Raw genomic sequence first — 27625 nt, 5'->3', positions numbered from 1 at the left:
TAGCATTGCTAGTGCCACAACAGTTTTATTTGAGGTTCATAACAGTACATTGTACTAAGCAATTGTTGGCTCATTAGTTTGTGATTCACATGCACTAAAATTCACCAGAATGCAGGAAATTAAGTCTTTGTAACTAAAAAAATCCTGGTGGGGGACCCCCAGACCCCCCGCTTAAAAAGTGGCCTGACTGGGGCTATATTTCGCGCTATATCTCCCGGTATGAATTATTTCCCCAGTCCGGCCCTGATTGCGTCTCTGTGCGTCTGTGCTATTTGCGGGTATTTAAATGAGGTAATATGGGTGGAAAATGTGCCCCTTTCTATGCAAATGTCTTCACAAAGATCGGCATTAATTGCCATGCACAGTTTACCTCTTAAGCCCAAGCGGTCCGGTACCGGTACAAGATTGATATCACGCCATAAATCCATCTCTACAGAATGTATGAATTAATGTAGTGTTTCTTTTTCAAATGTATGTCAAGAGTAAAGACCCTAACCCTGTCAAAACAGCAGTCAAAGTGTATATTTTCAGGACTACGTTTGTTTACCAATGATTTTAAGTGCTATTAGTGAAATATGAGTTCATAGAAATCTCAGCCCATCGAGTCGGAAAAAGGCGCTTATTGACGCAAGGATTTGGCGCAACCTAATTTGAGTGTAGTCTTTTGAGAGAAGAGACCCAGGGCTTTCGGTGGGCTTTCTAATTAAAAGAAAACTACACTTCCGAGCTCACGCCAGCCCCTGTCAATCAAAATCAAGCTTTTTTCTTTATATTTTTTTTCGGGATCATATCTCACGGGTGGAACCAACCTGAGCGTTAGAACGCAGTTAGTTCCTCTACATTTCTGTGCACGTCTAGCAAAAAACGGGGTTGCAATCTGATGAAAAATGGCTTACAGAATACACTTTTAACTTATAGCGTTTCGTCAAGTCCATGACTAGTAGACGCTGAAAACACAGTCAATGAAACGTTTATTCTGGAGTATATGAGAATGCAGGGTAACTTCAGTGTCTTACGAGTTGAAATAAAACACACACACAGACACACAGACACACAGACACAGACACACACACACACACACACACACACACACACACACACACACACACACACACACACACACACACACACACACACACACACACACACACACACACACACACACACACACACACACACACACACACACACACACACACACACACACACACACACACACACACAGTAACCCTGTGCATACGTACACTTCATCGTCACAGTTTCTGGGTTGCTCCATCCTGTAGCCCTGGGGGAGTTTCTCATAGAGTTCAGCGCAGGTCATGCCACAGTACGGAGTCCCACCTGGTAGACAGACAGGAAATGGAAGGTACACGTACCATCTGAATCATACTGTAACCACATAACACGAAATAAGCAAAAACAACTTAATTTTCTGCATTTTCTGGCACAATAGGGTCCTCTCTCCAATGGAGAAAGATCTATTAGATCTTAATAGGTTTTCCCCAAATTAATTGACCCATCTCAAACCCCGCCCTCTTCTCTTGATCCTCCAATCACAAATGTTGCTTCCCTCGGATTTATTGGAGGATCAAGGAAAGAGGGCAGGGCTTGAGATAGGTCAATTGTCTATGTCGGATCAGTGAAAGGGATGGATTGGATCAGTATAAGCAGTACAAATAAATACATAAATTAAATAAAATAAAAGGTGACATCAGTGCATTTCTTCAAGGGGGCGATAGTGACTCAGGAGGTAGAGCAGTCGTCTGGTAATTGGAAGGTTCACGGTTGATTCCGGCTCCTCCTGGCAGCGTGTCGAAGTGTCCTTGAGCAAGACACTTAACCCCTAATTGCTCCTGATGAGCAGGTTGGAAATTTGCATGGTCGCCTCCGCCGTCGGTGTGTGAATGTGTGAGTGACGTTGTAAGGCGATTTGGATAAAAGCGCTATATAAATGCAGTCCATTTGTCATTTACCATGAATGTAAACTTACCTAAGCTAACAATCTCCCAGAGTAGCACACCAAAAGACCAGCTGAGAAAGAGAGAGGGGAGGGTGGGGGGGTGTACATTAAGAAAATGGAGGGAGAGAGAGAGAGGAAGACATGGTGGTTAAACTTTTATAGGGCAAGGAAAACATGAACAATACCTTCCAGGAACATGGTAGCTGGAATGACTCAACGAAAACCGTAAAAAATTGTCATTGCTTTCTTCCTTCCTGATCGGAATTCTCTGATTACTTCCATCTTGATTTTAAGAATTCCTTTCTTAAACTATAGGTCAAGGCCAAGGCCTATGTGCCTGTTTCTGCTTAAATTCCAGTGAATCTATTTCATTTAGGCAACGGACTGAACACGTTTAAAGCCCAGATCCATGATTTTCTTGGTCAATGTGGGATATATTCACGTACATTCATTTTGATCTGTAGATGGACCAGTCTTCCTTAACCCATTGTAAACAGAATATAGGTCTCATCTGGGTATTTTACTGACGTAAACAAAACTTTTACAGCCATAAAATGCACCAAATACTATTTAAAAATCATATGTATCTGTTGTCTAGTGTTAGTCTTTGTATCAAGAGCTCGGACAATCAATGGAGAATGACAATGTCTGTTTTAATTTCTTATTTTGGTGGTGGGGGCTATCATCCAATCACTGATTGGAGCTTTAAGAAGCCCTGCTTGGTAGTACGCTGGGGCTTCGCCGTGTTTCATAACTTCAGTTTCAGTTTCAGTTTATTTAAAAAGGACAGTACACATTAATCAACATTACTGTAAATGTGCCAGTTTTAGCCAGCTGTCTAATTTGTAACTGTAGTCCTTTTGGCAAGATGTTATAAAACCTACACCTAAAACAGAAGCATTAAAAGTAAAACACAATATTTACAACACAATCCAACATGATAATAGTAAAAGCAATAACAAAATACACAATAAACTGATTAAAAGTGGTCACATGTTTGATTTGTTAATAGCCAGGTCTTGAGTTTTTTTGTAAAGGTGTGGTAGGTAGCAGAGTATCTTATTTCAGTTGATAGGATGTTCCAAAACTGAGTGGCTCTGACTGCAAAACGGCACAGTACAGTCCCCTCTCTGGGTAGATCTTGTGGACCTATTACGAGATGTTTTTTTGTTTGACAAAAGTACTGAGAGGTGGAGGGGCCTTGCTATTTAAAATATTGAACAGTAGGCAGGCATCAGTGTATTTTGTCAGGTTTTCCCAGCTGAGGTGGTAAGTATATGGTTTTCAGTCCAGCTCCTTGAGATCCTGCTTATACAGAGAGAGAATGGGTTTCATGGTTGTGCTTTTTGCATGGGTCCAGCTAGTCATACAGTACATGATATGGGAAATTATCATTATGTTCATATAGAGAAGCGCAGCAGTAGATGTTAAAACAGTTCCTCATGAATATGAAATTTGACATGTTATATTTGGCAGTCTGCGTTACTCTTTTTACCTGCTTTTTGAAAGATATAGTGTAGAGTCGAGGATAATGCCAAGATATTTAAATTGAGAGACTACTTGGATTGGCTCTCCAGAACCAAAAAACACCATGATTATCAGATGTTGAATTAGATTTTGTGAAGTACATACAACGTCTTCTTCACATTAAGACACAGTTGAGACTCTGTGAGCCAGTTGTTGACATTCGCCATTGCAGCGTTTAGTCCAGCCGCCGGTTCTTTAGTTTTTGCATGAATAATAGATAACGGTGTCATCGGAACACTTGATCATATCCCTCGCCATCAGTTTTACAAACGCAAGGAAGACGCACACGTTTATCTCCTCACTATCCTGCCTAAAAACCCCTCTCAGCTTATTGCTACTGTGACGCGTCAGTGCACATGTGTGTGCACGTGTGTGTGTGTGTGTGTGTGTGTGTGTGTGTGTGTGTGTGTGTGTGTGTGTGTGTGTGTGTGTGTGTGTGCGTGCGTGTGCGTGCGTGCGTGCGCAGGGGTGTAAAGTACTTGAGTAATTGTACTTCGTTACAATACTTAAGTACTGTTTTTGGGGATTTGTACTTTACTAAAGTATTATTAGGTTTGTATACTTATACTTTTACTCAATTACATTTCAGAGAAAAAAAACATACTTTTTACTCCTTACATTTAAAATGCAGACATACAAAGTACAAAATACAAATCTCGCAGGTCCAACTATTTTAATTAGTATATTAGTTTCTCTGGCCAAACTAACGTTAACGCTATTAATCCTGCGGCCGCACTTTATTTAAAAACGTTTTGACTTTTACTCAAGTGTGTTTTTAGCCAGATACTCTGACTTTTACTTGAGTAAGATATATATATATTTTTTTTAATCCTCTTTTTCTCCGCCTGATTTTCTATTTTTCTCCCCATCCCAATTTTAGTTATGCCAATTCCCCCCCTCCAGTCCCGGCGCCATGGGCGGGCATTAGGGGGCCGGGCCCGCCCACTGAGTCAGCTGTGCCCACCCTGGTAAATTTTTTATTTTTTTTTTAATCAAAGTCAACTATCCAAATCCTTAGTCGGGGATATCCCTAGTGGGCACTGATGTCAACAACAACACTACTGAAGCTAGCACAGCACTCTGTGAAAATTCGTTTTCTACCCTCAAGAACGTCTTTACAGAACATCGCCTTAGTATGCTTCATCGACGCAACTAAGGCCAATTTAATTCAGTTTTAGAAGGACTTAACAAAAAAGTTCAGGAATGAGTGGAGGGGCAGTGTTTTAAGAAGATTTCACTCTGTCCCCAAACGCCGCTTGCCGCTCTACTTATGATGGAGGAATTTTGTTTGCTTTTTTATGCACCTTATTTTTGTCAGTTCAGTTCAGTTTGTCAGTGAATTCAGAAGTGTTGAATAAATGGAGACGTTTCAAAGATATAGAATAGAATAGAATAGAAATGTATTATCCTGACACTGCAAATCACTCAACATTAAACATTTAGACAGAACAAGTCACAAATAAGAATAACAAAACAAATGGCCTAAGAATAGAATAAAATGAAATAGAATAAACATAGAATAAAATATACAGTAAATAAATACAGTAAAAATATACTGAAGTCTACAGTAGGTGTAATATTGCACAGTGCTGTTTAAAAAGTAAGAGTCCAGGAAGATGGTAATTGTCACTCTGTGCTCAGTGATGCAGTGAGGCACAGTGATGCATTGTATAGTCTGATGGCTGTCGGAATGAAGGACTTCCTGTGCCGTTCAGTGCTGCATTTAGGTAGTGTGAGCCTATAACATGCTCCTCCTGTCAGCCAAGTCTGTGGGAGGGGTTTTCCCTGATGGCCTGGAGCTTAGCAAGGCTCCTCCTCTCCGCCACCCTCGCTAGAGTCCAGCTCCACCCCAACCACGCTACTGGCCTTCTTGACCATCTTATCCAGCCTGTTTGTGTCCCCTGCTCTCAGTCCGCTGCCCCAGCAGGTCTGTTATATATATCCGTTCAGTCTGTTTTTGTATAAGTGAAAGTTCTTAAGATAGAGAGAAATTAGATTTTTCAATTGCCTCTCTGCTGTTTAGTTCAGCACCGTGGGCAGCGCCAAGCAAGCCACAGCACCGCTGTCCCAGCTGAAACGTATAAAAGGGAACCTGTGTTGAAAAACCATTGTGCCCCCCCGAGAAAATGTTATGCCCCCCCACTAATTTGTTTCTGCAGCCTGGTCTGCCCCCCTCCCCTACCTGGTTGTTGTGCGCATGTTCCTCCTACTGGTCGGTACAAGGGAACCCTGAAGTCCACCACATGCTTCCTCCGACACATGTGGAGACAGCCAGTGGCTCTCTTCTTAAGGCCTCTGCATGCTACAGCAAATTCAAAGCAACTTCGACACAACATCGACAAAGCAACGGTGTTGCAGACACTCTACCTTTATGCTTCTGCAAAATCAACGCGCAGCCTATGTAACATTGTACCCCGTATGTAGCTAGGTTCCCTAGATAGATGACGCTTCCCTTCTCAACCAACCCATTGATAAAAGCAGAAAAATAAGCATAATTTTTACTTCCGGGCGGGGGGTTTCAAAATAAAAGAGCGAGTCTAAAAGCACCGTAAATACGTTTATTTTTTACAATATCTAACGTTACACGAACCTAAACTAATCTAAAGTTAGTTTAGGTTCGTGTTAACTTTGGATAATGTACAAAATAAACGTATTTCCGGTGATTTTAGACGTCGCTCTTTTATTTTGAAAACCCCCGACCGGAAGTGTTATAGTGTCTGTTGCTAGCAGCTTAACTTTCTGTGCTTTTCGAGCTAACGTTACCGTAACATCATTAGTTTCCAATGGAGAGGACCTCGGCTCACATGCAGCTCAAACTACCTATTGGAATAAATTACTTGATTGATGTTTAACTTGTCCCTGTGTGTGTCCAGTCATTTCGACTAGCAAACGTTGTATTTAACGTTACCTCAGGACGGATACCATTGTATTTACTTGGTTAGCTAAGTAGCTAATGTGGATAGCATTTTGAATAGACCCAATGCTAGCTGGCTGGCTACAGCTTTATTTACTAAATTATGGAGGCTTTTTAATCGTCAAGGTAAGAGAGGATTTGTCATGATCAACTGAAGGCGTATGCTATGGAACAATATGTGCTTGGGTTTTCAGAAAAAGGCGAGCTATGTGACGCTGATTATTTAGCGTCAACGCTGGCTTCAACAATGGAGGATATTATTCTCTGCGGGACTAATATTATTCTATGACAGCCCCGCCCCCATTCGCTAACCAACCAATCACTGCTACGCAATATCAACGCAACGGTTGTTCAGATTAGATTCTGGGGACATGTACGCAACGTCCAAGCAACACAGTCTACAAGACCCTCTAAAACAACCGCGCTGAAATCGCGCCGATGTTGTGTTGCAGTTGCTTTGAAGTTGCTGTAGCATGTAGAGGCCTTTACCTGGCAGCGAGGACTCTCATTTGTGAAGCGTAACGTGTGGGAGGTCACGCTGCCTTCACCATTTCCTGCCTTTTGCTGAGCAAGCGCCCAGACCTGACCTGTGTAGGCAGTCCCGGCATTAGGGCCCGGCATTAGGGAGTCAGCTGTGCCCACCCTGGTAAAAATGTTTTTATTTTTTATTTATTTTTTTTATTTTTATTTATTTTTTGGTCAATCAAAGTCAACTATCCAAATCCTTAGTCGGGGACAGCCCTAGTGGGCACTGATGTCAACAACAACACTACTGAAGCTAGCACGGCACTCTGTGAGAATTCGTTTTCTACCCTCAAGAACGTCTTTACAGAACATCGCCTTAGTATGCTTCATCGACGCAACTAAGGCCAATTTAATTCAGTTGGCATTTGAGAAGGACTTAACAAAAAAGTTCAGGAATGAGTGGAGGGGCAGTGTTTTAAGAAGATTTCACTTTGTCCCCAAACGCCGCTTGCCGCTCTACTAATGATGGTGAGTAGCCTGTGGAGGAATTTTGTTTGCTTTTTTATGCACCTTATTTTTGTCAGTTCAGTTCAGTTTGTCAGTGAATTCAGAAGTGTTGAATAAATGGAGACTTTTCAAAGATATAGAATAGAATAGAAATGTATTATCCTGAGGGAAATTTGACACTGCAAATCACTCAACATTAAACATTTAGACAGAACAAGTCACAAATAAGAATAACAAAACAAATGGCCTAAGAATAGAATCAAATTAAATAGAATAAAAATAGAATAAAAGATACAGTAAATAAATACAGTAAAAATATACTGAAGTCTACAGTAGGTGTAATATTGCACAGTGCTGTTTAAAAAGTAAGAGTCCAGGAAGATGGTAACTGTCACTCTGTGCTCAGTGATGCAGTGAGGCACAGTGATGCATTGTATAGTCTGATGGCTGTCGGAATGAAGGACTTCCTGTGCCGTTCAGTGCTGCATTTAGGTAGTGTGAGCCTATAACATGCTCCTCCTGTCAGCCAAGTCTGTGTATAGTGGGTGGGAGGGGTTTTCCCTGATGGTCTGGAGCTTAGCAAGGCTCCTCCTCTCCGCCACCCTCACTAGAGTCCAGCTCCACCCCAACCACGCTACTGGCCTTCCTGACCATCTTATCCAGCCTGTTTGTGTCCCCTGCTCTCAGTCCGCTGCCCCAGCAGGTCTGTTATATATATCCGTTCAGTCTGTTTTTGTATAAGTGAATGTTCTTAAGATAGAGAGAAATTAGATTTTTCAATGGCCTCTCTGCTGTTTAGTTCAGCACCGTGGGCATCGCCAAGCAAGCCACAGCGCCGTTGTCCCAGCTGAAACGTATAAAAGGGAACCTGTGTTGAAAAACCATTGTGCCCCCCCGGGAACATTTTATGCCCCCCCACTAATTTGTTTCTGCAGCCTGGTCTGTGTGTAGGCGTCACTGTCCACAACGCCAGATTACCACCCTCGACTTCCCTCCCGCTAACTCAGCCAAACGAGTTAGTATGACGATCGGCCCAAGCCGCAGGGCAATGCTGACTCCGGGAGTCGAGACCGCAGCCTCTTGCATTGGTGACGAGCGCAATCTCCGCTACGCCATCCGACCGCCTACTTGAGTACGATTTTGAGACGGTATATACGCATACTTTCACTTAAGTATAATTTCTGGGTACTTTTTACACCCCTGTCTGTGTGTGTACCATTGTAACTCAGTTTTGTGTAAGTCTGTGCACACAAAAAAATACAACACAAGGATGCAGGAGCACAGGGTTGATTTCATGATTATTATTCTATTTTTAACCAGATACTGTGAATGTGGGGTGTATTCATAAACATTATTGAATAGTTTACTGTGAGCGGCTGGGTGGCGCAGCGGACATTGCGCTCGTCACCAACGCAAGAGACACCTGGTTCGAATCCGGCTGTCGGCGTTGCCTCCGGCTAGGGCCGGCCGTCATACTAACTCAATTGTCAGAGTTAGCGGGTGGAAGTCGATGGGTGGTAATCAGCGAAATTGGGATGGGATAAAAATAGAAAAAGAGGAGAAAAAGTGGATACAAAAAAAAGAATAGTTTACTGTGTTAATGGGAAATACCCTTCTCTGAACTTTCTTAACCCACTGTAAATCAGAATGTCATAGGTCTGTTTCACCAACATAAAGAAAACCTTTTATAGCAACAAATTGCTAATTGCGCATTTGCACTACATCCATACCTCATTTTAGCATTTAGCATTTTTTAAGTTTGCATTTGTGTACCTCATTGTCTGCATTTTTACTTCATTGTACTTTAGGTTGTACTTTAGTTTGTATATATTGGATATTGGATATTTGTATAGTGTTGGGACTTTATTCTTCTTTTGACTTTTTTACTGTATGAAGCACATTCTCAGGGGCTCATACAGAACCAAGCATTTCACTTGTACTTTATATGTGACAAATAAAACTTGAACTTGAACAAATGTAATTAAAAACTCACATTTGTTTGTTATCTAGTGGTAGTCCTTCAACTAGAAAATTACAATATATCTTGTTTTTGTTGGAGGGGCTACCCAGTTGTTTACATTTGGATCACTGATTGGGCCGTTGAAGAAGCCTTAGTGTTATTTTCTACCTTAACCCTATTCTTCTATCATCTGGAGAGATATCAACTGAATCCCACCAGAAGTCATGTCAGGTGAAGGGTGACTGAGTGAGATGTGTTTCCTTCTGGGCGTCCCTGCTGTGATGTAAACCAACAGTTCCTTTAAGCTTTTCTAACGCGATACTTCAAAGTGTGCATAAAAACAATTGAATGGAAACACAGCTACTGCTCAGGGCAGTGTTGTAGTCGAGTAACTAAATCTCGAGTCCCCAGTGTTTGAGTCCGAGTCCAAGTTCGAGTCACCAAAGAAGAGCCAGAGTCGAGTCGAGTCCCCATTACCCTAGTCCGAGTCCGAGTCCAAGTCATCAAGGTTGAGCCACTCCACTCTGGCAGTCAAAGAGCTGACATACAAATAAAAAAAGGTCTACATTAAACATAAATGACACAGCGGTCACCATTTCAAAGGGAGTTTATTTACTTTGCCATTAACTCAATCAGCGCCATACCCGAGTATAGTCAGGTTTTCATCGTTATTTCTTTTAATCAATATTTTTATTCATTTCTCTCACACGGACCTCGGGGTTACCATTGGGAATCACTCTGAGATCGCTAGAGTGCCATACTGCCCGCATCCTGCCAGGTGGCACTATCGCCCACACTTCGAAACCTTTTTTTCACACCCAGTGTTACATTTAATTCACTCCGGGCGCAGTTTTTTTGGTCAGGCGAGTCCAGTGGTTCACTCGATCACATTGAAACGCGTCCAATGCCCCCGATGCATGTGTTGTGGTGGATTATGTTGGCGACACGATGGACACCAATACTGGAAATCGCGATCAGACAATTGAAACATTCTTTTTGGGGTACCTCCTAGTGAAGGTAAGGACTATATGACATCAATCCTGCTTTGATACAACCATGATTTCACATCGATCGCAATGACCATGTGTAACATACTCCAGAACGTATGCCGTTGGTGAGGATCAAAGCATCAAAAAATTCCCCCCCCCCCCCCTTTCATGCATTCATGATGAAACATAATACCTATTATATACATTTGATTTGGAAATAGTAGCGTGTCCAGACGAGCAACACCAACGCTTTTAGTAAAATTCACGTATTGCTCCATAGCTCCGTTTTCGGGAATTAGCCAGGATCACTCTGAAACTATACTTATATTCACCACGGTATAACACGCGAATGTATACATGAAAAAATATATTCTTTTTCACATATTGAACGATGGATAGTTGATGTCAAATGAGCCATAGTATTGTATCTATAGCTATAATATAGAATATAGATATAGCCCTGCAAACACTGCCACGCATCCCTATCTCTTAGAGCGGTGGCACAGTAGGAACAAAGATGGGCTAGGCCCGTGGCACTGATTGAGTTAATATAGCCATCAATATATTATGCCAAATTATTAGGGCCTATTCTTTTTTTTTATTTATAAATAACTGTATTTATCAATTAACAAGTTTGAGTCCTCATCTGCACCTTCCGAGTCCGAATGCAGTCAATGCTCGAGTCCAAGTCCAAGTCCGAGTCATCAGTGCTCAAGTCCAAGTCGAGTCACGAGTCCTGAAAATCAATCCAGGACTCGAACTGGTGTCAGAGTCCTGGACTCGAGTACTACAACACTGGCTCAGGGTGTTCCAGTCTATCTCAATAGTCGTCAACACACTTACATACACACGCACGCTTGCACACACGCACACAGACAGTGTTTACTACTTTCTAGCCGTCACTATGCTTCCGTTAGCTGTCATATGTTCTGTTCTGTGTATTAATAGGTTTGAGTTGACGGGTCCCTCAGCGCCAACGTATCGGGTCGTCTGCTAAACTGTACCCATGGGTTTCCTGGCTGGGCTTATCAGTTCCACAGCACCAAGTTATCAGTCCGCCATTGACTGGGAGGGGGGGGGGGTATGATTTGTTGTTTCAGAAGGCAGGCTACGAATACACCTCCAAGGCCCTGTGGCTCGTATTATCAAAACCTTACTGGAAGTGATGTGAAACACTGCAGAAATTGTCAGAGTCAAACACATGGAGGGGAACGATAAAGGACTTCATGACGTACTTTTAAATATTTTCTATTTTTATTTTGTCACTATATTTTTGCCCCCTAAAACACAATTCATGATGCTTTTTGTGTCTTGCCGCAGACCGGAATGATTTGTAAGTGGAACAAAAATTTGATTTTCAAATTAGCATTAGGTCCCACTTTATAAACGTGTTGACTCTCAGAGACATACTGGTATATTATGTACTCATGGGCTCCATACTAATACTCACATGTCACTCTCAGGGACATACTGGTATATTATGTACTCATGGGCTCCATACTAATACTCACATGTCACTCTCAGGGACATACTGGTATATTATGTACTCATGGGCTCAATACTCACACGTCACTCTTGGAGGTGTAGACGCTGTAGTTCAGGGACTCAATGGCCATCCAGCGCACAGGCAGCCTCCCCTGCAATGCAGACAGACACAAGAGAGTCAAGTCAGAACATTGGGTCTAATTCTCCAACGGACTTAAGACAAAAAAATGTAGGGCCATTTAAGACATTGTAGATTCCCCAACCGTCCCTAAACTTGGATTCGGCTTTATTTGGGAGGAATCATAGTGATTCCTTCATGTCAACTCTACAGGCCTCCTTGAAATAAATTAATGATAATTTAAATAAATATGACAATATTTGTACGATAAAAAATTACGCATTTGATGGATTCATCTGATCACAGGGCAGCTGGATTAACCATATCTGAACCAGCTATTTTGGACAAATGTATACAGTAATTACTTAATTACTGCGTCTGAACTATTCTTCACTTTCTTTTAGGAGATTGTTTGTAGGAGGCCTCAGCAATCCCGCAAACAATAACATATTTTCCATTTGCCCTCCATGAGGCATATATCCCAAATAAAAAATGGGTTAGGAACACCCCTAACCACTAGAGCTGTCCCCGAAGCCTGTTTTTGGGCTTCGAACTTCGTCAGGGTTAATCATTTTTTTATATATTTTTTTATAAAATATCCTCAAAATAAATCCTCAATTTGAATAAAGTGATTAATCTGATTAAATTTTTTTTTTTTTTTTAAATGTATGACGAGTCATATACTATAATAGTATAATACTATAATATTAGTGTAGCATAATCTTTATCTGCAACTGTGAAGAAAAACCCCATTGGTTTAAACAGACACATAAAAAAAAAAATTATATATATATTTTTTGTTTTATAAAAAATTTAAAATTCGAATGTTGATTTAGAATTCGAACGCCAACGTAACGAACGAAGGTCCGAACGTTCGAACATTTGGGCTCAGCCCTACTAACCACACCCATACCTGGAACCGTCAAGTGACCCATATTTAACATTGACCAGACTGCAATAAAACATATTGGCAACACTTCAGTTATCAACACATTTAATTCCCTTTCCCATTGATACAGTATGTTCCTTTTGGTGTTAACACCTGTTACCCTCTACAGATTGGCCCAATTTAAAATCGCTCCATTCCTAACCAAGTTATCATGGGAATCTTGTTTTTCAATCTCATTGCATTTCTTTTTTGGTATGTTGATGTAAATTACCCATTATCTAAAGCCCTTTGATCACTATCCCGCTGGATAGCAACGAAATCAAGCCATTTCAGATATCCCATCTACTTCCTTTGAAATATTGCACAATACACAGTTACATTGATTGCCCCATCAGTGACATCTAGCTGCTCTCATTGGCCCATCAGTCACATCTAGCTGCTCTGATTGGCCCATCAGTCACATCATCACATTTAAGTCATCAAAGAGGGTGACCTAAAACAGCTATACCAAAACAAATGATACTTCTGAAGCTGAAGAAATTATAATTAACATTCCACAATAAGCAGTTTACGACTGAATTAAAACATCATTGTATTGTAACTAAGTAAACTTATAAGTGCAACACACTTGTGAATGATAGCAATCCTACATTCTTAAACAGTGTTTCTGCTAAACGAAACAAAAACAAAAAGTGAAATATGGATTTCTTTGCTGTGGCATTTTACTGTATACAGTAGAACCTCAACCATGCTTTACACACTACTGCCCTCTAGAGTTAGATTTCCCTAACTTCCATTACAATCTCCATTCCTGACAATGTGTCACCGAATAGCCCAGAAGTTAATTTACAAGCACAACAAACACATTTGTATTTGTGAAACGTGTATCAATGGAATTCAAACATTTTCCATATGGGCTCCCTATACAAACTGTGGTCTGATGGCTTTCTTTTCATAGAGCTTGCTTTATTTTATAATGATGTAATCTGTCTATCATGTTGCTTCATGAGGAATGCCACATACAAGGCCCCTAGAGGGTTTTTAGGCAATTATTTGTATACAAATAATGGCTTCCTATACATTTTAGAATGAATTTCAAGGTCCTGGTGCTCACTTTTAGAGCTTTGCATGGCCAGGCACCAGAATATTTAACCAACCTGCTGGAACCATATCTGCCCAGCAGGACCCTGAGGACAGCTGCCCAGGATCTGTTGGTCATTCCGTGCACCAGGTTGATCACCAAAGGTGACAGAGCCTTTCAATCTGTAGCGCCTAGACTCTGGAATGCCCTTCCTCGTGGCCTAAGAGCTGCAGCGTCTGTTGACATTTTTAAAAATCAGCTAAAAACATTACTGTTTAAACAGGCCTTTGGGTAATGTTTGAGCTTCTCCTCCAGGTATAAAATAAGACTTTTTTTGTCTTCTCTGTGATGCATTGTGTTTTTGTCTCTTATCACTTGAATGGTTCTTGCTTTTTATTTTTATATTTTATATTTTATTTCTGCTGTATGTAAAGCACTTTGTGAGTTCTCTCTGTGAAAAGTGCTATATAAATAAACTTTACTTACTTACTTACAATTATATTGTATTATATGAAATTGTTTTTATATGTGTAAATAAAGAAAATAAACTTTTTATTTGTATTTTATTTTATTCTGTTTTTTTATTTATTTAGTTTTTGTTATTTTTTGTTATTACAAATGTGTGTGTTTATGGTTGAAAATGTTCGAGATAAATAAAGATCAAATCAAATCAAATCTAAATGTATATGGCATTAGGAAAGTTCAGTGAATATCTGTGAACATGAGCTGCTCTCTCTCCCAGAGCCAGAGAGCAGAGACGTAACACTCAACCTTGTGATGCCTATAACATCTGGAGCTGCTCCGTTGACAGTGAATGGGAGACTGATTTAGTGAACCCACAGAACGTTTGTTTGAGTTTCTATACCCAAAAATATATTTTATAGTAGTGGTCTCAGAAGATGTACAATAAATGGTAAATGGTGCATTTTTATATCGCGCTTTTATCCAAAGCGCTTTACAATTTTGTTCCTCACATTCACCCATTCACTCACACATTCACACACCGACGGCGGAGGCGACCATGCAAGGTGCCAACCTGCTCATCAGGAGCAGTTAGGGGTTAAGTGTCTTGCTCAAGGACACTTCGACACGCTGCCCGGGAGGAGTGGGAATCGAACCTGGAACCTTTACGATAGCCAGACAACCGCTCTACCTCCTGAGCCACAGTCGCCCCCAATACATAGAACATTCCCCTGGGTGCTCTCAGTGTCATCTATATACAATGTTCCGAATTCACTGTCAAATTAAACCATTATACCTGATTACACAGATGTGTGTGTGTTGATGCAGCAGCAGCATCATGGAATCGCTTAACCATTTCACTACCACTCTACCAAAAGGTTAACCCTTTCACTACCACTCTACCAAAAGGTTAACCCTTTCACTGCAACTATACCAAAAGGTTCAAATGTAGTTCCCTTGTCTCTCTGTGTGTATATGTAACTAGGAGGGATATGAGGACTGTGTGTATGTATGTAACTAGCAGGGATATGAAGACTGTGTGTATATGTAACTAGGAGGGATATGAGGACTGTGTGTATATGTAACTAGGAGGGATATGAGGACTGTGTGTATGTATGTAACTAGCAGGGATATGAAGACTGTGTGTATATGTAACTAGGAGGGATATGAGGACTGTGTGTATGTATGTAACTACTGTAGGAGGGATATGAGGACTGTGTGTATATGTAACTAGGAGGGATATGAGGACTGTGTGTATGTATGTAACTAGGAGGGATATGAGGACTGTGTGTATATGTAACTAGGAGGGATATGAGGACTGTGTGTATGTATGTAACTAGGAGGGATATGAGGACTGTGTGTATATGTAACTAGGAGGGATATGAGGACTGTATGTATATATGTATGTATGTATGTATGTATGTATGTATGTATGTATGTATGTATGTATGTATGTATGTATGTATGTATGTATGTATGTATGTATGTATGTATGTATGTATGTATGTATGTATGTATGTATGTATGTATGTATGTATGTATGTATGTAATATGTAACTAGCAGGGATATGAGGAATGTGTGTATGTATGTAACTAGCAGGGATATGAGGAATGTGTGTATGTATGTAACTAGCAGGGATATGAGGACTGTGTGTATGTATGTAACTAGGAGGGATATGAGGACTGTGTGTGTGTATGTGACTAGGAGGAATATGAGGACTGTGTGTATGTATGTAACTAGCAGGGATATGAGGACTGTGTGTGTGTATGTGACTAGGAGGAATATGAGGACTGTGTGTATGTATGTAACTAGGAGAGATATGAGGACTGTGTGTATGTTAGGGATGGGTACCTTTCACATTTTAACCGATACGGTACCGGTACCTGTGAATCGATACCGGTACCCAATGGTACCTTTTTTCTGTACTTTAGTCTCTAAAAATGTAATCTACCTACCTCAGTCGTAAAAAAAAATTGCCATTGCCCCGACTGCTTTGTTGTTGAATCAAGTCAAATCCTAGGTAAGCGTATATTGTGCGTGTGAACTTTGACATGAAAAGAAAAAAGGAAAAAAATAAAATAAAAAATTGTAAAAAAATTGAATAATAATAAAAAAAATTTTTTTTTAACGGTATCTCACATGAATCGGTACTCGGTAGTACCGACGTGTTTCGGTAAGTACCTTTAAAAGTACCGAATTCGGTACCCATCCCTACCAACAACACACGTTAATGTCCCCATGGGCCGGACACATCTTCTTTAAACAAGTCAAGAAGAAACATCACAATAAGTCAAGAACAAAACAAGAACACCATAAGGTCCAACAAATTTAAAATAAATGCAAAATAAATTAGTGCAACACTCCCAGACATACCCCACGCGAAGGTAAGGAAAAACTCACTAAAACCTAGCAATAGGAAAAAATGCACCACAGGCAATGTGGAGGAGAGAAACCTTAGAAGGGCCGTTCAAGGGGGGATCTCCCTTCTTAGATGTCGGTGATAGTAGTGTTACAGACGGACAGTTGGTAAGCATGCACTCATGTGCGTAGTTTAGTTTATTCGGATCCCCATTAGCCATTGCCACAGGCATACAACCCTGTACATGGCATCCTCCTCTGTGGAAGATCTGGGTGTGGCACTAAATAAAGAGCTACAAAAAGTAGAAGAGTGGATTAGAGCGAATAGAATGGTTTTAAACATAGCAAAAACAAAGTGTATTTTAATGGGTTCACACACCTTATGCTAATTGCTAATACAAAATTAAAAATAATGATGGGGGGAACTGAAATTGAACAGGTAGAAGAAGCAAAGCTACTAGGTATAACATTGGACAGTCATCTGAACTGGTCAATGCATATAAATAACATAACAAAAAAGATGGGGAGAGGGCTGGCTTTAATTAGAAGATGTGCAGAATTTCTACCTCCAGAGTCAGTGATCCATGTTATCCAGGCTCTGATCCTTTCACACCTGGATTACTGTCCGCTGTATGTATGTAACTAGGAGGGATATGAGGACTGTGTGTATGTATGCAACTAGGAGGGATATGAGGACTGTGTGTATGTATGTAACTAGGAGGGATATGAGGACTGTGTGTATGTATGTAACTAGGAGGGATATGAGGACTGTGTGTATGTATGTAACTAGCAGGGATATGAGGACTGTGTGTATGTATGTATGTATGTATGTATGTATGTATGTATGTATGTATGTATGTATGTATGTATGTATGTATGTATGTATGTATGTATGTATGTATGTATGTATGTATGTATGTATGTATGTATGTATGTATGTATGTATGTATGTATGTATGTATGTATGTATGTATGTATGTATGTATGTATGTATGTATGTAACTAGCAGGGATATGAGGCCTGTGTGTATGTAACTAGGGGGGATATGAGGACTGTGTGTATGTATGTAACTAGCAGGGATATGAGGACTGTGTGTATGTATGTAACTAGCAGGGATATGAGGACTGTGTGTATGTATGTATGTAACTAGCAGGGATATGAGGACTGCGTGTATGTATGTAACTAGGAGGGATATGAGGACTGTGTGTATGTATGTAACTAGCAGGGATATGAGGCCTGTGTGTATGTATGTAACTAGGGGGGATATGAGGACTGTGTGTATGTATGTAACTAGCAGGGATATGAGGACTGTGTGTATGTATGTATGTATGAAACTAGCAGGGATATGAGGACTGTGTGTATGTATGTAACTAGGAGGGATATGAGGACTGTGTGTATGTATGTAACTAGCAGGGATATGAGGACTGTGTGTATGTATGTATGTAACTAGGAGGGATATGAGGACTGTGTGTATGTATGTAACTAGGAGGGATATGAGGACTGTGTGTATGTATGTAACTAGCAGGGATATGAGGACTGTGTGTAAACTGTGTATGTATGTGACTAGGAGGGATATGAGGACTGTGTGTATGTATGTAACTAGGAGGGATATGAGGACTGTGTGTATGTATGTAACTAGGAGGGATATGAGGACTGTGTGTATGTGACTAGGAGGGATATGAGGACTGTGTGTATGTGTAACTAGGAGGGATATGAGGACTGTGTGTATGTAACTAGGAGGGATATGAGGACTGTGTGTATGTGACTAGGAGGGATATGAGGACTGTGTGTATGTATGTAACTAGGAGGGATATGAGGACTGTGTGTATGTAACTAGGAGGGATATGAGGACTGTGTGTATGTGACTAGGAGGGATATGAGGACTGTGTGTATGTGACTAGGAGGGATATGAGGACTGTGTGTATGTGACTAGGAGGGATGAGGACTGTGTGTATGTATGTAACTGGAGGGATATGAGGACTGTGTGTATGTACTGTATGTAACTACAGGGATATGAGGACTGTGTGTATGTATGTAACTAGGGGGGATATGAGGACTGTGTGTATGTATGTAACTAGGGGGGATATGAGGACTGTGTGTATGTATGTGACTAGGAGGGATATGAGGACTGTGTGTATGTGACTAGGAGGGATATGAGGACTGTGTGTATGTGACTGGGAGGGATATGAGGACTGTGTGTATGTATGTAACTAGCAGGGATATGAGTCTGTCAAGGAAGAAAGAGTGTGCAGGGTGAATATCACCCACTACGGAAGCGCAATTTCAAAACTTTATTTAAATTCATAAAACACTGAGGTTACTCTCATCTACAGCGACAACGAGCTTACAAAACAAGACATTGTTTATCAGCAATTTCATACATATAGGCAGAATAAATAAGAATAAACAATAGAAAATCAGCTAAGACGGTTACAACTTTTAAATGCAGCAAAAGAAGGACAAACCTTCACCTTCAGAGTAAGTTGGAGGCATTCCAGGTCCCTTACATACTCTTACTAGTTACACTGCTGGCCAGTATGACTACTACCATACTGTCTTTATACCTGTATCACTGTACATATTATATTACAACTCTATACATCTGATTAGCACTACACTCAGTAGTACTCATTTATATATTTTATAACCAGTTTAATCACTTATAGCAGTGGTTCTCAAACTGTGGTACGTTCTCAGGTGGTACTTGGTGTAAAAAGTTTGAGAACCACTGACTTATAGTATATTACTATTGCACTTTACTGTTACATTTGCACTCTGGTTAGATGCCAAACCTCTTTTCATTGTACTGTACACTGTATGACAATACATTAATCGAATCAAATCTAATCAAATCTATTCTAATCGAATCTAAATTCCTCTTTAAAGTCTTGTTGCCACTCACCATGGTCTTCTTCACGTACACCTCCTCTCCCCTGGACAGGCCGAAGTCTGCTATCTTTGCCACCAGGCTGTCTCCTACTAATACGTTCCTGGCAGCCAGGTCTCTGTGGATGAACTGCAGGAGAGAGAGAGAGCGAGAGCGAGAGCGAGAGAGAGAGAGAGAGAGAGAGAGAGAGAGAGAGAGAGAGAGAGAGAGAGAGAGAGAGAGAGAGAGAGAGAGAGAGAGAGAGAGAGAGAGAGAGAGAGAGAGAGAGAGAAAGGGGGAGAGCAAGAGAGAAATACAAAATTAAATAGGGGGAGAGAGAGAAAAGAAAGAGAGAAAGAGAGAGGGGAGAGACAGTGAGCGAGAGAGGGAGAGAGAGAGACAGAGAGAGAGATAGAGGAGAGAGATAGAATATGATAGAGGGTATTGATAATTGATCATATTGCTAGAGAGACACAACAAAGGGAGAAATCATTGAGAAAATACCCACACACACAGCCTTACATGAGCACACACACAAATGCATACACACCCTCACATGCTCACACACCCTCACATGCGCACGCAGACACACTGCACGTTAATCTACATAATACATGCCCGTGGCCATTTTCACAGCAAACTGTAGCAGTTTGCTCTCTCTCTCTCTCTCTCTCTCTCTCTCTCTCTCTCTCTCTCTCTCTCTCTCTCTCTCTCTCTCTCTCTCTCTCTCTCTCTCTCTCTAGCCCTTAACAAGGGGGCAATATTGCACCATTACGGCAGAGGTACAGTAGTCACATTGCGGGGACAGGTGTGTGGTGTTTTGATGATGTAGTTAACTCTGTGGGGGTTAGCTTGTAGGTAATATCATAACCACAGCTATTTTCATGCAGGGTATCTGCAGGTTTCAACAAGTTAAATGTAAGACTTTTTAATACGTTTTAATACCACTTGTAAAAATGTAATACCAATTTCACAACCATACTAGCAAAACAAAATACATATAGAATTTACTGCAATTGCGCACCAATTTAAATTATGGCGCATTCCATACAAGCTCTCGCCAGACCACCAAGACACAACTTTCACTGTAATGAGTTTTGGTAAAAAGCTCATGGTAGTCTACGTAATGAACTGGCTGCCCTGGACTCCGACACCAGCCTCAAGACCAAACAACACTGCATCATCTACTTAACATGATAAAGCTCACAAAAACAGTATCAAACCTATGGCCAATAGGCACACACAGACACACACACAGACACACACACACACACAGACACACACACACACACACACACACACACACACACACACACACACACACACACACACACACACACACACACACACACACACACACACACACACACACACACACACACACACACACACACACACACACACACACACACACACACACACACACACACACACACACACACACACACACACACACACACACACACACACACACACACACACACACACACACACACACACACACACACACTTGGTGTCATATGCCCTTGATGGGGACTTGTGAGAAACTGCATGGGGCATGTATCTATTCACTGGTAGGAGTCTGACCTTGAGTTTGGTCCCCAGGGGAACATGCGTCACTACTGGGATAGTGTGCAGTAGTGACTCACACACACACAAACACAAACCCCTACTCACACACACACACACACACACACACACACACACACACACACACACACACACACACACACACACACACACACACACACACACACACACACACACACACTACACACACACACACACACACACACCTGTTTGTCACTGAGGTAGTGCATGCCAGTGGCCACGTCCACAGCAAACTGCAGCAGCTGCTGGGAAGTCAGTGTGGAAGCCGTGCCGTGCTCCTTGGCGAAGGCAGGGTCTGTCTCCAGGACTCTGCTCTTTCTCAGGAAGTCTAGCAGGTTTCCATACGGTGCATATTCAATGGCTATGTACAGGTAACCTGTAGTGAGAGAAAGATGACTATTACACCATGGTAGAGAGAGAGAGAGAGAGAGAGAGAGAGGAAAGAAAGAGAAACAGACAGGGGTGAGAGAGACTGTGTGTGTGTGAGAGAGAGAGAGAGAGAGAGAGAGAGAGAGAGAGAGAGAGAGAGAGAGAGAGAGAGAGAGAGAGAGAGAGAGAGAGAGAGAGAGAGAGAGAGAGATGGAGAGAGAAAGAGAGCTAGAGGGAGAGATACAGGGGGGAGAGAGTGAGAGAGAGAAAGGGGGGAGAGAGAGAGAGGGAGAGAGAGAAAGAGAGAACGTGAGAGAGAAAAGGGGGAGAGAGCAAGAGAGATAAATACAGAATTAAAAACAAAATTCTGAAAAACGAAAGAAAGACAGACAAAGAAAGAGAGAGAGAGAGAAAGTGGGTGAGAGAAAGGGGGGAGAGCAAGAGAGAAAGACATAATTAAATAGAGGGAGAGAGAAAAAGAAAGACAGAAAGAAGGACAGAGAGAAAGAAAGAGAGAGAAAGAAAGAGAGAGAGAGGCAGAATTAAAGAACGAAAGGGAGAGTTCTAGGTTCCCATAAGGCCATAGCAGGGGTGCGGCAGTTGAACATGTATGGCGCCAAGTCACACAAGTCACACTCCTGGCAGAGAGCAGAAGTCTAGTAAACTGCAGATGCTATTCCCTCAATCGTAGCGGGCCCAACTCAAGGAGAGTTGAGTTGAGAAACAGTGTTTGCAGTTCACTAGAGGTCTGCTCCCTCTGCTGAGGCCTCGGGGAGCCACGCTCACGATACACAGAACACAGCTGGTACATTTTACCTGTGATGATCACACAAGAGATGAAACAGGCCGGATAAACGCTGAATTAAAGGGTGTCTTTTACTCAAGGCTGAGGTTTTGTAATCTCTCCGCTAATGCACTTCCCAAAGCCATACTCCCTCCTCTCCTATGTTATCAATCCCAGATCAAACGTGCGCAATTCAATGATTCTGTTTAATTCTGTTTAAGAAAACCCTCGGATGTGGTGGGGAAACTGATACTTCACGTTCAGACTTCAGTCCAAGGAATCTCTGTACAAATACATGTCCATGCGGCAGAGCGGGTGGCCTGAGAGGCACAGGGACAAGCCAAACAAAACGTGATCGTGTAAAATGCTCCTAGCAAACAAAGGATGTTTGGCTTGGAGGCCCGGGGCGCTGCCCAGGTGCAGATGATCAGAGATCAGATGAGAAGATGTATTTGGATGTGGATGGGGAGAATTAAACTTTTTCAGACGTCTAAGGTCCATGAAACAGAGCTGTTAGCATTGTGCATCTGACCAGGGCTGCTTGATTATGGCAAAAATCATAATCACAATTATTTTTGATTGATATTGAAATTTCGATTATTAAACACGGAGTGCACCGCTGTGAAGGAAGGGTGCGCTGTATTTACAACACGAGACAAAATGAGAGCAACGCGGCACACGGCGCAATAATCGCTTTATCTCGATCATCTTGATTTCATGATCGTGGGAAGACTAAATCATAATTGAAATTGAAACTCGATGAAATGCGAGCCCCACATCTGACTGCTAATGGGATCCGTCTAATGGAGGCTTCACACAAGGCCATCCGGCTCCACAACCGTGGGCATGGACTGCTGCCAGCAGCTGGAGAACTAACGGCTGCAGAACTCGAGAACTACTAGGAATGTCTGACCACTAAGTGTGTCCGACTCTTAACCACCAAAACCTGTACGGACAACAACGTATGACGTATATCATGCCAGTTAGGGTACCTTGTGTATACTGCACCTTGTGTATACTGCATAATTTTACTCTTACTCATAGTATAGTATATAATATATACTATATATTCAAATTCTTTATTGCCTATATTTATTGTAACGTATAAAATAACCGATATGCACCTTTGATGCCCGAATTTCCCCAAGGGGATCAATAAAGGAATAGCTTATTTTATCTTATCTTATCTTGTGTTCTGAGAGACAAACTCCTCTGCAGTAGCCACTCGGTTCAGCTCAAAAGTACTGACCTTAGCAGGATAAACCAAGTGTCCACTAGGGTCGCTGCTGGCGAGCCACTGTCTAAGTCCCACTACTGCTTGAATTGCATGCAACAGTGCAATGCTGCTCGGTTCCCACAAGTAAAGACAAGTTTAATCTTTTTCTATAAAGGGGGACAAGGAATGGTTAGGCAGCTGTACTTGTTTGAGGCGCATGAGTTTTGAGTTAGTATGGAATATGCCTGCTGTTAAATTGTTCTTTCCTGCATTTAAAAACACAATTCCAGACAAAGGAAGTTTATGTTGGAGACTGGTGCTGCCCAGGTTCTGGGGGAGATGAGAGGATCTGTTTGCATTGAGATGGCGGAGAATTTAACCTCTTCATGTTCTACAGTGGTCTGGTGGCCCTGATACTGAGGGATTTGGGAATCGAATTAAGACAGAAAATGTAAAGATGTGACCGGATTCTTCTCTGCTTAGAACTAAGCATTGAAGGAGATGAGAAGCCCTTACTGGTTGGATAAGAGTCCAGGGTGGAACAGCGGATAAGACCCAGGTCTCTGAGCTGCCCTGGCCTGACATTAGAATGGCTTTAGTACACAGCTGACTCAGCACATTACTGTATGTGATGAACAAGCTTTGCCAGGCAGTCACTGTGAGGATGATGTTGTTCTTAATTGCCCTACGTATTAAGATAAAGCCTAAATCAATGGAGCACGCCAAAGTTATGGGAAATGCGCTTACCATAGTCTCCAGAGTCAGACAAGGAGATAGATACCGATTTCATCTCTGTGTGTTCAGTAGAAAGCTATCCGGCTGCAAGCTAGCCTAGCTTAGCAGAAATGAATGGAAGCGGATATGGACCAGCTAGCCTAGCTGTTGGCCAAAAACACCTCTCCCGGAGTTTTAAGCTATGCTAGTGGTCTTTATCCACTTCTATTAATTTGTGTTGTGCTAGGCTAGCTTGCAGCCGGATACATTTTTACTGAACGCACAGAGAGGAAATTGGTACCTTATTGTCTGCGTATATCCTATAATTTTGGCGTGTTCATTTAAGAGAAAAAAAAGCTTGGTAATTACAGTAGGCTACTGGAAGGTAACACACTGTAGCACAGTGCTTCATCATTTCAGCTTAATAGTCTTCAGTCTTCAGGTGCCATAATCATAAAACATCAAGAACTTAAGCACTGCTCTGGGATCACTGGTCGGATCACATCCATAACCACACTAGCACTTCAAACAGGCACTAAACCTCCCAAACCACATCTCAGTCCATTACTCCTGCTCTAAGGTGCCTTACGAAAACTGGCCCGCAGGAGGTTTTGCCACTGTGGGTATTCCGACTCTCTCAGTTGGAATCCTCCTCCCCTTCTGCGGTGTTTTGCGTCAGCTCCCTCTGTCCCCCTGCCCCTCAGGCATGCACTGCTGTTCTGGGTGGTTGGGATTTCCCCCCTTCTGTAGTCCTCAGTCTTTAGGGGTTCTGCCAGACCTTTTGTCTGCATTGAGTGCTGAACAGAGTGTGAGGAGAGGCCTGGGTGATGCAAGACTCAGGGGCCCCTTACCATACGGACATGCAGTTCAGTGTCAGTGTCAGTTAAAAGGCATGTAGTTCCCCCTAAGGCCCACTGGGTGTCCCCCACTCACCTCTGTTTTCGCAGGCTCCTATGAGGTTGATGATGTTAGGATGCTGGCCTAGTTTACACAGAACCTCCAGCTCCCCCGCGAAGTCTCTGTGGTCGTTCTCTGAGGCGAACTCTGTGGGAATGTCAGAAGTCAGGACGCACACAGTGAGTTGAGAGAGGAGAGCTCGGGCGAGGCGGCTTTGAAAGGAGATGCTCAGATCTATGAAGAAATGTACTGGGTGTGTCTGCTCTTTGTGTGTGTGGTGTGTGGCTACTTTCACACTGCAAGCTTTAGTGCTCAATTCTGATTTATTGCTCAGATAAAAAAAAAAATCTTTGTCTTTTCACATTATTATTTAAATGTGGACATTATCAGATTCCAGTCTGAACTGGTCACTTTCCTGAACTTCAGATTCAGATTCAGATTCAAAATCATAAATACCGTTCTACCATGGGCAAAAGGAACAGGAAGAAGAATAATTCTTATAGTTACCTGCCCCCTATTCCTAAACTAAACAACTTACCAGAAAAAAATAAAATTAACAATAACGATGATGGATGTTAACATGAAGGACACTGACGTCACAGTTTATGGTTTAATTTGTAAGTTGAATGCAGTTGAGGCCAGCTAATTAAAACAAACCAGACCTGTATTTGATATGAAAGTGGCCCAAATCAGAATTGAAAAGATCAGATTCCATGTGATTTGTGCTGTTCACACTGTTATGTGTATCACAGCTGCATTACTGCTCTGCTCCCAAAAACTATTTGGAAAATGTTGTTTTCTTTTCAGCCACCATAAGGTACAGTACTAGCACTGGCAACCAGTGGATTAAAATTCACCTCATTCACTTCGCCGCTCCCTATTGGTCAAGTCTGATGGGAAGTGTCCCGGTCACGTTCAATCTCAAAACTTAACTATGAAAATAAATGCCATTTCAAGAACCAGAAATAGAAGTGAAAGAAAATATATAAAAGAAATACTACCCTTGTAACCTGTCTTTCACTAATATGCACTCTCCTACTAAGGAATCTACCTTGCCTATATAACTACCTACTATGCTAATATGCACTCAAGTCTGTAGCACTCAAGTTCGACACCGTTTGACGAACAACGTTACTTACCCTTCCTGCTGACTTGTTGTACAGAACATGTAAGTCGCTTTGGATAAATAAAAGCTAAATGACTAAATGTCAAATGTAAATGTAAATGTTGTAATTATGAGCTCACGATGACCCGCTACGTGGAAGTGAATTAGTCATCAGGCTCATTGGAATGTGCCCACAGGGATCTATGAAAACAAAAGATGGCGGTGAGGTGAATATTATTCTTAACATGTGTCTCACCTTTCAGCATCTTGATGGCCGCGCTCATCTTGTTACCATCCCTCTTGATCATGGCTTTGATTACCTGGACGAAGGATTTTTACATTTTAGTCATGCCTACTGTCTAGAAAAGCATGTAACCCCTTGAGTTAATGACTAATGTTTAATGTCCACCCCCCAGGTCAGACAGATTTATAAATTCTTTCTCCCCCCCTTTTTTCCGTCTTTTTTTCCCATCCCAATTTAGTCATTATGCCAATTCCCTTCCTGGTCGTTGCACGCATTTTCCCCCACTTGCCGGCCTAGGGAGGGTTGAAGACTATCACATGCCTCCTCTGATACATGCGGAGCCAGCCAGCCGCTTCTTTTCACCCGACAGCGAGGACTCTCACTGGGGGACGCGTGGGAGGATCACACTACCTCCCCCAGATCTCTTCCCTGCTGAGCAGGCGCCCCCACTGACCAGTAGGAGTCGCTGTTTACAACGACCAGGATACATACCCCACCGGCTTCCCACCCGCTAACACTGCCAATTGTGTTAGTAGGGACGACTGACCAAGCCGGAGGTACCGCTGACAGCTGGATTAGATCCCAGTGTCTCTGCGGTGGTAGGCAAGCGCTTAGTCCGCTGCGCTACCCTGCCGCCCCTGTCAGCCAGATCTCTTTGTAGTGAAACACACAAGCTACTTTGATGTCAGGCACTCTGTAACGCGGATGAGTAATGAGCAGGTCTCCGTCCAGATTCAAGCTATGCCAGTTTAGTGGTGGAATCAAATGATCCCGCTTCGCTATTGGAGTGGACAAATTCATTAATCGTACTGGCCTTGAATCATGATGCTATTGAAACTGTATGGGTTGAAATTATTTTCGAAAAGGCAAAAACTGTACTAGTCTGCACCATCTACAGACCTCCAGAGCAGAGTGGTTTTTATGATATTCTTGATGGGTGTTTAGCTGGGGCGGAAGATGTAGAGAAAATTCTTATTGGTGACTGGAACACGGATATGCTACGTAAAGAAGCACCCATCTTCAAATCTTTCAGTATGTTTTGTGATCTGCACAGTCAGTCAGCTAATTACCCAACCCACAAGGGTGTGTGATTCTACTCAAAC

General features: G+C 42.0%; 1 protein-coding gene across 2 annotated transcripts in view; it reads right to left on the bottom strand.

The window, feature by feature from the left end:
* Positions 1–27625, bottom strand: part of tie1 (tyrosine kinase with immunoglobulin-like and EGF-like domains 1) — a 68376-nt gene that overhangs the window by 14092 nt on the left and 26659 nt on the right. For both annotated transcript variants that reach the window (XM_084310246.1, XM_084310247.1), the window contains 7 exons: positions 26535–26598; positions 25210–25320; positions 21379–21569; positions 19619–19732; positions 11889–11959; positions 1991–2031; positions 1245–1341 (listed from right to left, as the gene is read on the bottom strand). In XM_084310246.1, coding sequence (XP_084166372.1) covers positions 1245–1341; positions 1991–2031; positions 11889–11959; positions 19619–19732; positions 21379–21569; positions 25210–25320; positions 26535–26598 — 689 coding nt within the window. The remainder of the gene's footprint in view (positions 1–1244; positions 1342–1990; positions 2032–11888; positions 11960–19618; positions 19733–21378; positions 21570–25209; positions 25321–26534; positions 26599–27625) is intronic.

Source organism: Notolepis coatsorum, assembly GCF_963971535.1.
Source record: "Notolepis coatsorum genome assembly, chromosome: 3".
NCBI classification, from domain to species: Eukaryota; Metazoa; Chordata; class Actinopteri; order Aulopiformes; family Paralepididae; genus Notolepis; species Notolepis coatsorum.
The sequence above is the reverse complement of the archived record's forward strand: the minus strand, read 5'-3'. Positions and strand labels throughout refer to the sequence as shown.